The sequence below is a fragment of the Trichomycterus rosablanca genome, chromosome 11 (genome assembly GCF_030014385.1).
Source record: "Trichomycterus rosablanca isolate fTriRos1 chromosome 11, fTriRos1.hap1, whole genome shotgun sequence".
Lineage (NCBI taxonomy): Eukaryota > Metazoa > Chordata > Actinopteri > Siluriformes > Trichomycteridae > Trichomycterus > Trichomycterus rosablanca.
Window position 1 is genome coordinate 18,409,334 of NC_085998.1, and position 12,970 is coordinate 18,422,303.

The 12,970-nt window shown below is 39.3% G+C and overlaps 1 protein-coding gene across 2 annotated transcripts; it reads right to left on the minus strand.

Annotated features, from left to right (window-relative positions):
• Positions 1–1,291: 1,291 nt before the first annotated feature.
• Positions 1,292–12,241, minus strand: cd9a (CD9 molecule a). 2 transcript variants are annotated; one of them, XM_063004509.1, is made up of 8 exons: positions 12,158–12,241; positions 6,934–7,036; positions 6,755–6,852; positions 6,465–6,539; positions 6,259–6,360; positions 4,667–4,762; positions 4,499–4,582; positions 1,292–2,120 (listed from the first exon to the last, which is right to left on the minus strand). In XM_063004509.1, the coding sequence occupies exons 1-8, from the start codon at positions 12,224–12,226 to the stop codon at positions 2,055–2,057; spliced, it is 693 nt and encodes a 230-aa protein (XP_062860579.1). In that variant the 5' UTR covers positions 12,227–12,241; the 3' UTR covers positions 1,292–2,054. The 2 variants fall into 2 exon arrangements, with proteins under 2 accessions (XP_062860579.1, XP_062860580.1); XM_063004510.1 differs by lacking the exon at positions 12,158–12,241 and adding an exon at positions 9,442–9,567.
• Positions 12,242–12,970: the final 729 nt, after the last annotated feature.

The following is a 12,970-nucleotide window of genomic DNA, read 5'->3' on the forward strand; positions in this document are numbered from 1 at the left end:
AACAGGTCAAGAAAGGGTACTTGTTAGCTGATGGCAAAAATATTTCACAGCAATGTTTCTTCAAGCAGTATATTAAGGATCTAAAACAAAAGTTATGTAATGCCTACAAAGCAGGAAAAGACTACTTTGTACTACTTTGTACTACTTTGTATTTATTAAAATATTTGATTCAAGAAGTTACATTCTGTTTTTTATTTTATTTTTGCATTTTTCCCACCCAAATTTTCAATTCCCCTACTGTAACTTCATCTGCAGCTGCAGAATATCGACCATGCATTCCATATTTACATTTTCAGCATTTAGTGGACACTTTTATCTAAAGCGACTTACAGTACTGTGACAGTATATTGTCTAAGCAATTGAAGTTTAAGGGCCCAATAGTGGCACCCTGGCAGTGTTGGGGTTTGTACCAGCTATCTTTCGATTACTAGTCCAGTACCATAACCGCTAGACTACAATTGTCCTTTAAATGCCCTCCGAAACATGCACAGTCTGACTGCTTTTATTTATCTGACAGAGACAGAGTCCCACAGAGAGCAGTATTGTGTACAAAGAGTCACACACTTCTATTTGTGAATCAACAAAGTCTCGTGCAGGCGCCTCAACCAGCCAGCAGAGGCTGCAAATGAAACCTGTACATTTTCTAACATTTTTTCTCTTAGACACAGCCAACAGTGTCTGCGTGTCAGCTCCGGTCGACAGCACAGTTAAGATTCTAACTCAAGATCTCAGCGATTTAGTATAGAAGGCCACAATTTTTAAGTCAAATTAATACATATCGGGCAGTATAGTGGCTCGGTGGGTAGCACTGTCACCTTTGGAGTGGTCAGGGTCCTTTCTGTGTAAAGTTTGCATGTTTTCCCTGTGTCTGCATGGGCTCCCTCCGGGTGCTCCAGTCAGGTTAATTGGAGATATTAAATTGCCCCTGGTTATGTGTGTGAGTTTGCCCTGTGATAGACTGACGACCTGTCCAGGGTGTTTCCTACCTTTTGCCTAGTGAATTGTATCCACCGCGACCCTGAATCAGATAAAGCATGAAAATGGGAACTAGGAAAGGCCAATCACCAACCGACCACTGCAACAACTACTCCGACAGTCTGGTTAAGTAATGGGGATGACTGGCAGAAAATGACTGAAAGGACCATGGTCTTTGTATGTGCTGAAGCTCTCTGTGACCCATCACAGCAAGGGTTTCCTGCAACTAATTGACGTCACTATAGTGCACATGGGAATTAAGTATATCCAAAATGGGACAATGCAAAAAGTGAAAAAAGCTGAAATAAACTAAACATTTTAAAAGTTCAAATTACTTTATATCAATACAAACAAGACAGCAAATACCACAAAAGAAACATCACATTTAGGTCTGTCATGAATATTTACAAATATATCTCCAAATTAGAAAAAGTTGGAACAGCATGGAAAATGCAAAAAAGTGTTTAGGTAAGGCTAAATTTCTCCAGATTCCTTTATTCGTTTAATGATATTATGCACTGTAGAAGGAGTGCAGAAGAGATTCTCTGCTCATCTGGGCTTTTTAAGAACTCAGCCTTCATGAATACTGCATTTGTTCCAAATCTTGATTACAATCATCTGTTTAAAATCACCTTTTCATGTCAGTACTAGCCCTAAATTGCTCCCATCCCAACTTTTGTTGGAATGTGTTACAGGCCTGAAATATAGGAATGACTTTGACCAGACAAAACATGAAATATCTTGGGTTTATACTGTCTGCAATGAAATAAAGGTCAAAGTAAATGTAAGAAACAATGCACTTTAAATGCATTTTCCATACTGTCCCAACTTTTTCTGATTTGGGGTTGTATATACAAGTTTTGTTTTACACTGAATTTTAAAACACCTATAAAATCTACTGACCCATTACTCACAATATGAACCTGCCATACTACTAAACAGTGAATTTGCACCAATCAGACAAAGGCAGTGTCTGCACTGCATGATCTCAATATAGCTGTTGAGGTTATGGTGAGTACACTGGGAAGAATGCTGGATCATGCAACACTGACATAAAAGCTTTCTAGGTAAGCCAGCCCTCACACGATCTCCTGGGTCTTCCTGATGGCACAGCATAGCAGCATGCTAAAGATCATGCCCAGGATCTGCAAAAATAAAATGTTACTCAGTGCAACATATTACATGCTGTGCTATTAGGCTAAAATTATTTGGACACCTGATCTTGAACTTGTTGGACATCCCATTGCAAAAACAAACAGTATTAAAACAGAGTGAGCTGTACGGAACCTTTTCCGCTATAAAACCAGCTTCTGAGAAGGCTTCTCACAAAACTTTGAAGTGTATTTGTGAGAGTTTGTGCCCATTCAGTCAAAAAAGCATTTGTACAGCTGGGTACTGATGTTAGTTAATTGATGTTCATTCCAAAGCTGTTTAATAGGCCTGAGGTCATAGTTTCTTTAAACCAAGCCTTTTTACAGTATGTCCTTACAGAGTGTGGTTTGTGCACAGAGGCACAATAATGCTGCAATGTGGACTGTAGATGGTGAAATCTTAATTTGTCCCTGTCCTAACTTTTTGGAATGTGCTGCAGGCGGCATATTAGCAAAAAGAAATAAAACGTTTAAAGTGAACTAACATATTTTATTTGCATTTTATTTATTAACTTTTTTGGAACGGGGTATGTACATTAGTCACTTGCATCAGGCTTTGGAAAGACATTCTTTTTCCTGCAAGCTTTTAAGTCTTATGAGTTCACTTAATTACTGTATCTGCCTTCAAAACAGTCCTTTGAAATTTATTTTTTCCTCCTAGATAAGTCGGAAGGGGGTTTCCAGTATGTAATTACTGCATCACCATGGTAACAAGAAAAAACATCCACATACACCCAAACAGATAATCTAGCTCATTGGTGTCCAATATGTTGATCGTGATCTACCAGTCGATCTCAGAGTGCACGCTGGTAGATTGCGCCTTCACGATGAGTGCGCAACCAAGCACAAAGTATCCAAAAACGTTCTATTTGGGCAAGAACACAGCAAAGACGGCTGTTTTGTTCATACGTGGAAAAAGGCTGATGGAGAAATTTTAAACCTACAATCTAACATTCATATGAAGTCAAGGGCCTCTGCTGGACAATTTTGGAACTTGCTGGCTGACGTAAAATATCCAAAACATATAAAAATGTGCCACATATTTGACTGCCAGCATTTTTTGGATCAACCTATTTGTGTGAATCAGCCTTTTCCCACATAAAAATAATTACATCTAAATATCGGTCCACCCTTACTGATGAACACTTGGAAGCTTGAGATTTGGCATCAGCAGCTATTGTCCAGACTACATAAACATGATCAAATCATCAGATGAGGCCAACCTTTTTCAAAAGTAGATCGCGATGACCTGTCGACTGAAATAGTAGGTCTCAAACCATGAAAGTCTGGGCACACCATTATCTAGCTCCTGCGATTCTTGTTTTTTCATGTCACTTTTTAATTAGTAGCTAAAGCTAACTTTTAACTTGAAATTTAATTATTATTATTATTATTATTATTATAAGATACCAGTCTTTCAGTGCCAACTTGTCTAAATTATTTGCTGGCAAGCACGGAAACCATGAATAGTAAAGAGCAAAATAGTAAACGTAAAAGCCATATACACTGTTAAATATTATTATCTTATTTTGGTTTCACTTGGTCTGTTATTACTGGTAAACAGTAAGTGCAAAGCAGGAATATCCTAGACAGGTCCATCACAGGGCTTCAGTCTTCTCCAACTCCCCACAACCCCCTCTCCCCCAGTCCCCCTTAGACACAGGCAATCATGTTTGTGTAGATAGCCGGCTGGCCGATAGCACCACTGAGATACGAGTCTGAATAAAATTTAAAAGGCTCTCACTTTCTAAACATTTACCACAGATCCAGTTACTCTAAATAAATCATACTGGGATTAATAAAACCATAAAATGTCATGTAATGTAACAGTGTGATGCTATGAAATGCTAAGCCACTAATTTATCAGAGCTAATTATATATTTATACTATACACTAGCCAACGGTAGCATTTTCCTGGTATCCAACAAATTTTTTACATAGATGGTACACAATATGGCAAAATATGTGAACATCTGATCAGGAGATTATGCCCATTCAATGACAAAAACATTTATGGGGTCAGGGAAGGTCTGGGTCATGTCCAAAAGGTGAGATGGGGTTGGAGTCAGAGTTCTGTACAAGCAATAGAAATTCTTTCATATCACAATGGTCAAGACATGTCTTCAAAAACAAAGTTTAGGAGGGCTTCCAACATAGCTTTGGCCCTATAAAGCAGAACAGCTAATAAACAAGGAGATTTCAGGGACTGCATTGCGAGAAGCACAGAGGTCTATTTTGCTAGCCCACCACTGCTGAGCTCCTTATTATTATTATTATTATTATTATTATTATTATGAACCAAGTAATTTTTCACTTGTAGTACCTCTTTAAACATAACCAAAATCACACTGTAAATGTATGGATATCTTTACCATAATCACTCCAACTCCAATGGCAACAGCTCCAATAATATGCAGTTTAGAGGTGAAGAATTTCTCTATAGCATCAGGGCAGCTCTGAAAAAAGTAGGACAGATAACAGTCTTTACTATGGTACCAGATTAAAGACACTTTTTTAAAACTAATAACCTTAGTGTTTACCTTGGTGATAAGCACATCCAATCCCTCTCGTTTTGGGCAGGTCTCTTCGGGAGTCTCAAGGTCTTCAGGTGTGCTGAAGGGTCCACAGCAGTTCAGCTGAAGGAAGATAAAAAGATAAATAAGATTAGACAACAAATGAGTTTCCATAATAATGTCATTATAAAGTACATTTCCAAAAAGCGGTCAAATGAAAATGTGAATGAATCTGTGTTTCTAAAAATAGCAATACCAAAAAATGGCTGTTGTTTATAAGACATTCCTTGTGCTGAGTGTAGAGCTAAAGATGTTAATAATTCCCAGATTAACCAATAAATAACAAATAATAAATTAAAGCTGTTTGTTAAAAATGTAATTTTTACAACTAGGTACAGTGCCATTTCTGTTTGCTTTATTACATTTTTGCATATTAGTCACACTTATTTGTTACTGATTCATAGTAACACTTATTTGTCACCGGCCATGTGTTGAAAAATTGCCCCTTTTATTACTGAACCAGCTGATCTAATTAAATTTGGGTAAATCAATTTCTTTTAAAAGCAAATTAGATGCTTTTAAAATGAAAGCAATTCTGCAAAAAAGACTGGTTTCTCAAACCATTCATAAATTATCCTGCAGAAAGTGGCCAATGACGCGTTAGTAAATACCATTGCCATGACAGGGTATACTTGGTCTGCAACAATGTTTAAGTAGCTGGTACAAAGTAACCAGGTTTGCCAGAACAGCTACACCCACAGCACCTGCCTCTGCCTGCTTGCCTTCACACATACACTGGACTGTCCACATGATGTAAAAGAAAACATGATTTCATCCTTATAACCTTATAAGCTTGCTTTTACTCCCCACCTGCACGACTGAACCGTGGGTGCCCATAACCCTGTCGCCAATTCACTGGTTGTCCTTCCTTAGAACACTTGTGCTAGGTTCTATCCACTTGCATGCCAGAAATACACTTTTGGAGATGCACTGACCCGGTTATACAATCAATATTATTCACTTCATCTATCAGTGTTTTTAATGGTGCAGCTGATTGGTATATTTTCCCAGTTTATAAGGTTTATTAATATTACCCAGCTTGGGACGTCTCAATTGTACATACATATACAATGCGTCTACAGAGAAAGAGGTGAAGTGACCTTCCCAGTCTAGCTACTTTACCTCCCCACCCACTCCCACCCCGTACCAAGTGGCTATTCATCTAGAAAAGTGAGAGAACCTGAAACTGTGTGTACATGACTGATGACTGTGTGTGTGTGTGTGTGTGTGTGTGTGTATATGCAATTATGAGGTGTTGGAACAGGACATCTTGTATTTTTCACAAACCAAAAACTTAACCAGTTATACCCATTATTATTGACACACTATTATATCATAAAATATAACATTTTCCACAACACCATACAATTAAACATTGTCAAGTGGCCATATTTTCCAGTTATTAAGAAAGTAAAAGAACTCCTTTTTGTGTCATGGTGTTTTCCACCTCATCTGTTATTTCGTTAGAACAGAACACTCTGCTGGGCGTAACCGCTTCCTTGCAAAAAGGAAACGGATGGAAACCCCTAAATGGCTGACAACAAAAACATGAAGCTTACCCCATATTGAATGAGATGCAGTATTTCTTTTAAAGCTTCTTCCTTGTCCTGTTTATACTTGTCGTACGTTTGCTTGTAGAACTGAGTTACATCATCAACAACCTGTAGAAGAAAAAAAACACATTCAACCTGCTTGGATTGACTGATATTTTGTGTGTGTGTGTGCATGTGTGGGTGTGTGTGGGTGTGTGTGGTACCACACTGACCTTGCTCTGAACGGAAAATCCCCAAATGCCAACTGCTAATTCCACAGTGAAGATAAGCAAGAGGAAGGAGAAGAACTGTGAGAGAAAAAAATAGAAAGTGAAAGCATGAACACTAACACTAACAATTAGGCAGTTAGGGAATCCTGTGTGAACTTGTTCAAAAACAACTGATTTAAGGAAATTACTAACAATAATAAGGGAAGCAGCCAGAAAAAGTGCTAGAAATATTTAGCAAAAGAGGATGAGGCAGGAAAAGGGAGTGCAAAAATTAAAAAGGGTTTCATGTTTACCAGTCCCAGCATGCACATGGACTCCTGTATGGCTCCGCAACAACCAAGGAACCCCACCAACATCATCAGCCCTCCTGTTGCTATGAGGATACACACAACTAACACACAAAAATGTATAGTCAGTCAACATATGCACATCACTGATATATTCAGAGTATACTATGCATAAAAGTACAGACCAACATAGAATCCACTTGGAGCGTCTTCAGCCACAAACAGGTTCCTAGTCCTGTGATCAAACCTCAACCACAGACCCACAGCTAGCACACCTGTTCCTGCCAGCTTACACACACACACACACACACATATACACACAAATATTAACACTCACATATACCAGTTGTTTTGTTAGTACAGGGTATATTAGGATGAGATGTTAAACAGGCACGTGGACAGGTGTTCACATACTTTTGAACACTTAGTGTATATAATGATTAGGAGAAACTAAAGACAACTGGAGCTCCTTCACACAGACATTGCTGTGGGCACAAAGGCACAGCATTTATTATACCTATATAATAGTATATTAGGCATGGTATATTATGCTAGCCAACCACAGTTAAAATCCCAGCTGTGTTATCAGCTGGTCGAGTCTAGACAAACATGATTCCCTATGTCTCTTGATTGCCAAAGCCCTGTGATGGATCCGCGCCCTGTCCAGGGTAGTCCTGCCTTGCACCCAGTGCTTTCCAGTGGAGAAAAACCAGCTGCGGCCCTGGCCAGAATAAAGTGGTTGTTGAAAATGAAATGAATAATAATATATACCTGTTAGCAATCAGTGTGTGGCTGCAACACATGAACTCATTGATTAGAAGGGGTGTCCACATACTTTTGGCCAAGCCCCTTTTTTTCCATTGCACGGTAGCCTAGTGTACAACAGTGTGCAAATCCAAAACCAAAACTATCTCTACCATACCTAATGTGCTATTGTCTGTTTCAAATTGCACAAGGGTGTGGCTGTGACAGCATTCAAATATGCAACGGTAACTGTAAACTATAGCTGTAACTACAATAGGACATTTTTCGTATTGCCCTGCTGCAGCTGTTGTGGTGTTTAATTCTCGGTTGCCCTGTTTAAGTTAGATTTTTTTTCACGGCACCATTAAACAAACCTATTGCAGTTCTGTTTTAGTGAGCTTGCATGACATTATGGTAAGAGTTACACTGATCTTAATTCCAGTGCCTTTTTGGAGGTTCGAATCCCGGGCTGGGCTCACAAATACAGAAGGTGCATGGCATTATGCAAACCAAGCCTTTGGGAGGACAAATATTTATTTATTAGGATTTCAAAGTCATGTTTTACACACTTTGATTACATTCATAACAGGACAGGTATTTACTGGTGTGTAATACACAGATAACTAAGATTCATCAGTTTAAGTCTTTACTGTCAAATACAGTCATGGACAATTTTGTATCTCCAATTCACCTCACTTGCATGTCTTTGGACTGTGGGAGGAAACCGGAGCTCTCGGAGCAAACACACACAGACATGGGGAGAACATGCAGAAAGGACCCGGACCACTCCACCTAGAAATCAAACCCAGGACTTTCTTCTGTGAGGAGACAGTGCTACACACTGAGCCACCGTGCCCCCCAGGGGAATATATATCAGTGCAGTGCGCCATTAATCCCGGTCACATGCCTGGATAAATAGGATGGTTGTGTCAGGAAGGGCATCAGGTAAATCGTAAATGTGTGACCCCTAACTGGAGCAGCTAAAAGAAAGTTACCAATAGAATTATCACCGGAGTCTTCAAGACATTCAAGTCTAATATTTAAAACCCAACTGCAATTAAGATTAATTGCAGTTGGGTTTTAAATATTAGACTTGAATGTCTTGAAGACTCCGGTGATAATTCTATTGATAAGTTGATTGGTTTGACCACTTTCTCTTCCCGTCCATACAGCTTGCTTTAGTTTAGTCCTAACTAAACTACACTTGCTTTAGTCCTTGGTCAAGAAAGATGTTGAAATTTAGCATGGGTACTCAGGAACAGCACAGGTCACTTGGCAATCGAAACAACCACTAATTGTGGCATCACAGAACATTGTGCAGTACAAAAGGGCAATGGTGGTTCTAGACCATGTGAGGTGCAGGCAGGGGCCAGAAGCTATGTTAGAGGGGCCAATTACTGTCTGCCGAAATGTGCATTGTGGGCATTAAGAGGAAACAGTCGATATTCAATAGAATTCAGAATAGAGTTTGATGTAAGCAGATCAAAAAAGAATCACCATTTAAGGCATTTGCTCTGCTTAAATGTCATTTATTCAGTCACCCCCCCCCCCCAAGAACTGCCACTGCAAAAAGGGGTCATAGTATACCTAGTTTTTGAAAATACCAGAACTTTCCTTTTTAAACAGCAATTGCCATGTCAAGTTGTGTCTCAGCACGCACGCTCGCGCGCGCACACGCGACCTCTCTCTCTCTAACGTGTCGCAAATTCGATAACGTTATTATTCTGGCTAATATAGCTTTATTATATGACCTAAACTAGTAATAACGTTATTATTCTGGCTAATATAGCTTTATTATATGACCTAAACTAGTAATAACGTTATTATTCTGGCTAATATAGCTTTATTATATGACCTAAACTAGTAATAACGTTATTATTCTGGCTAATATAGCTTTATTATATGACCTAAACTAGTAAAATACAATAAAACATGATGAGCACACATACCCAGTAAAGGACGTTGAAGATATACACCATGTATTTAATAATGTCAAAGCACCCCATTTTGCTGCAGGTTCAGCGATATACGCGTTGAAAGCCAGTCTTCCAAAAACGATATTAAATATTACTTAATGTTATGAAACTTACAAACATTTATCTTTTTAATTTAACAAACCGTAAAAGATCCAGAACTGTTAAAATAACGGAACGTAATTTGTTTTGAGTAACGTCTTCCTTACGAAAAGACAAAAGATTGAGGAAGTTCCTCTGTTAATCTCAGATACTCCGTGTGGCTAAACTCATGAATATTAATGAGCAGTGCGCTAAACTGATACGTGATTGGCTGAAATAATATACATAAACGTTTTTTTATTAGGATTTTAACGTCATGTTTTACACACTTTGGTTACATTCATGACAGCACAGGTAGTTAAGATTCATCAGTTCACAAGTTTTTAATGTCAAATACAGTCATGGACAATTCTGTATCTTCAATTCAACCTCACTTGCGTGTAGTTGGACTGTTGGAGGAAACCCACGCAGACACGGGGAGAACATGCAAACTCCACACAGAAAGGACCCGAAACGCCCCACCTGGGAATCGAACCCAGGACCTTCTTGCTGTAAGGCAACAGTACTACCCACTGAGCCACCCTGAGACAGTGCTATTAACATACACTATAATGGCCAAAGTGTGGTCACCGCTCTTTATTATTGAGTTCAGGTGTCACAACCACACTTGCCTCCATGGCATTTAGCGGACTTACTACTGTGATCGAACACAGTTTAGGCAGTTGAGGGTTAAGGTTCTTGCTCAAAGGCCCAACAGTGGCAAATTGTCAGTGGTGAGCTTGAAACAGGAAACTTTTTGCTAACAAGTCCAGTACCTAAATCACTGAGCAACCACTTCTGACTTTAGGAAGGCTCTCTCCTGTTCCAACATGCCTGTGTGAAGTAATGGTAAGAGCCACTGGAAAGCCACTCCTGGACTGGGCTCACAAATACAGATGGTGTATGCCATTATATAAACCTTGCCATTTGGTGACATATCAGTGCACCCTTAGTGCACTATAGGAGGGTTGTGTCAGGAATGACACCAAGCGTAAAACTGTACCAAATTAAAAATGCAGAAATCATTAATTTAATAATCAACTTCTCCCTATGTGTCAAGTTTTCTTTGGGCATATCTTCTCACATGCCAAAACATGCAAAAATGAATTTACTGCTATAAATTCCCCATATGTGTAAGTGACTCAGTAAATGTGTGAGTTGCCCTGCAATGAATTAATGCCATGTTTAGGCTTTATTCGTGTCTTGTACACAGTGTTTCCGTGATCCTAACCAGTACAGGATTTTTTCTAACAGGATTTTTATTTATTTATTTAAAATTTGGAAGACAGCTGATGGAATGGGTGCTGCTTAGTAACATCATTCAACACACACATCTGGGATGTGATCCTCAACTGTCTGTAAGGAGAATCCTCAGTTTTTAAACTATTAAAAGGTCTCATAAATACAAATGTTGATAAAACAGGGGTAAACATGCCTCTGACCCAATTTTTTGGAGCATGTTGCAGGCATCAAATTGTAAACGTCTTTATTTTTTACAAAGTACAATACAGTTGATCAATGAAAACATTGGAAATCTTTACTTTTATCAGTTAAATACAGATTTAGGAAAATTAACAAATCACAGATTCTTCTGTTTATTGTGTTTTACAAAATGTTTCAACTTTTCTGGAAATAGGATGTGCAGGTTCTGACGTGCTTGGTTTGACTCTCATCTCTGGTCACTGTTAGGAGGAGTTTTGCATGTTCCTCTTTTGTCTGTGTGGCATATTCCGGGAACTCTGTATTTGTCCCACCTCCCCAAAACATACAGAAGGTGTACTGGCTGATTTAAATTGCCCCATTGAGTAAGTGAGTGGGTGAACGTGTAAGTGTGTTTCCCTGTGACTGATGTTTCCAGGTGGCATCCTACCAGTCTGACTTTGTACCATTACTGCATTGTAACCGGATTGATCAAAGTTTTGTCTGTACCTCTGTGCGCATGTGCACCCTTAATAACACGCACACGTTATTAAAAGCACAAGGTTAAGGAATATTAACAAAATGACGTAATCATGTAGACTAAACACGTGTAGAAGACGCAAACACGGCATATTCCTCAACACACCCACATCTCTCTGTTTTAAAGAATTCTGCGCATAGGAATAGCATATGCTATTATTAGATGCATTGAGTAAATACAGTATTGTCCTCGTTCACGAGATAAAGCCAGCGACCATTATACACACCTGTCTCAGCGCGAGGCTAGTGCGCGATTTTTCATGCGCGTGCACGCGTCTCTTTAACAAAGAGTCGTGAGCCCAACGTCTTCATTCCTAAACACAGTAACAAACGCGTGCACACATGCATCGAGACACATGCATACACACACACGGATGCATGAACACACATGCATACACGCATGCACGCATATGCACACACATATGCATATACACATGCACGCATATGGACACTAAATATTGTAAAATCCCGGTTCTATAGACGATCGCACGTATTTAATTAAATAATTCATACGTCTCTCTATAAATGTAGTGAAAACAGTTCAGAATGATAACGACAGTTGCAGGAACCCGCAAACCCTCCAACTAATTTTGCGCGCAAATCAGCACATGCATAACAGACACGCGCGCCAGCATCATGTTCACGCACTCACCCAAAATACAAAATTGAAGGCGAACATTAAGTACTTGACGCACATCTCTCCTCCGGTCAGTGCCGCCATCACACTGTACGCGCACTCGCTGGAGCTTTAATGAGTGCTAGTGGAGATGGAGAACGTGTGGAGATGGAGAACGTGCTGTGTTTAGGTGAGGAGAACACACCAGTCCGTGTCCAGGCTGACAGCTTCTCTTTGGCGCCGACCTTCCACACAAACCGCACTTGCAGCGCCACACAGCGAGCATCAACTTCTCTGCTCTGTCACGTTTAATAAACCAACATATTTACAAGATTAGTCTGGATACAATAACAACACAACAGAAGACAAAGACGTCACAACTCACCAGGCAGAAATTCAGAAATGACACTTTAGTCAGTGAAAATATTGGAAATTTTCTTAGTTACATACAAATTCAACAGAGCTAACAATTTTTTTTTCCTGAAATGTAACAAAAACTTTGATGCTACACATTTTTAATACATTTGAAATGTTATACAATACGAGGTGTGGACATAAGGTTGAATAATCGCATATCTTGAATGAAACACGCAACAAGTTCAAGAAAGTGCAGGGACATGTATAGAAGCAACACCTTTGGACAGTGGTAACCTAGCCCAGTCAATTCAAGTTAAGTCAAATTTATTTGTATGGTGCTTCTTACAAGAGACATTGGGTGTGTTCAAAAACCTAGGGAGCTGCCTTGCTGTCTTACTGCCTACATAGGCAGCTGCCTCAGTAGAGAGGATTCTAATAAGTCAATGACTTATAAGGCAGGTTATTCGAACGCGCTACTTAGATAGCGATTCC

What these genes read in the sequence shown, in the direction of transcription:
- cd9a (XM_063004509.1), bottom strand. Translation starts at nt 12,226, where the DNA reads ATGGCGGCACTGACCGGAGGAGAGATGTGCGTCAAGTACTTAATGTTC. An exon ending in TCCAAGTGGATTCTATGTTG is followed by an intron (nt 6,853 to 6,933) that starts GTCTGTACTTTT and finishes TTTGTGTGTTAG; the next exon opens with TTGTGTGTATCCTCATAGCA. An exon ending in TTGGAGTTGGAGTGATTATG is followed by an intron (nt 2,121 to 4,498) that starts GTAAAGATATCC and finishes TTATTTTTGCAG; the next exon opens with ATCCTGGGCATGATCTTTAG.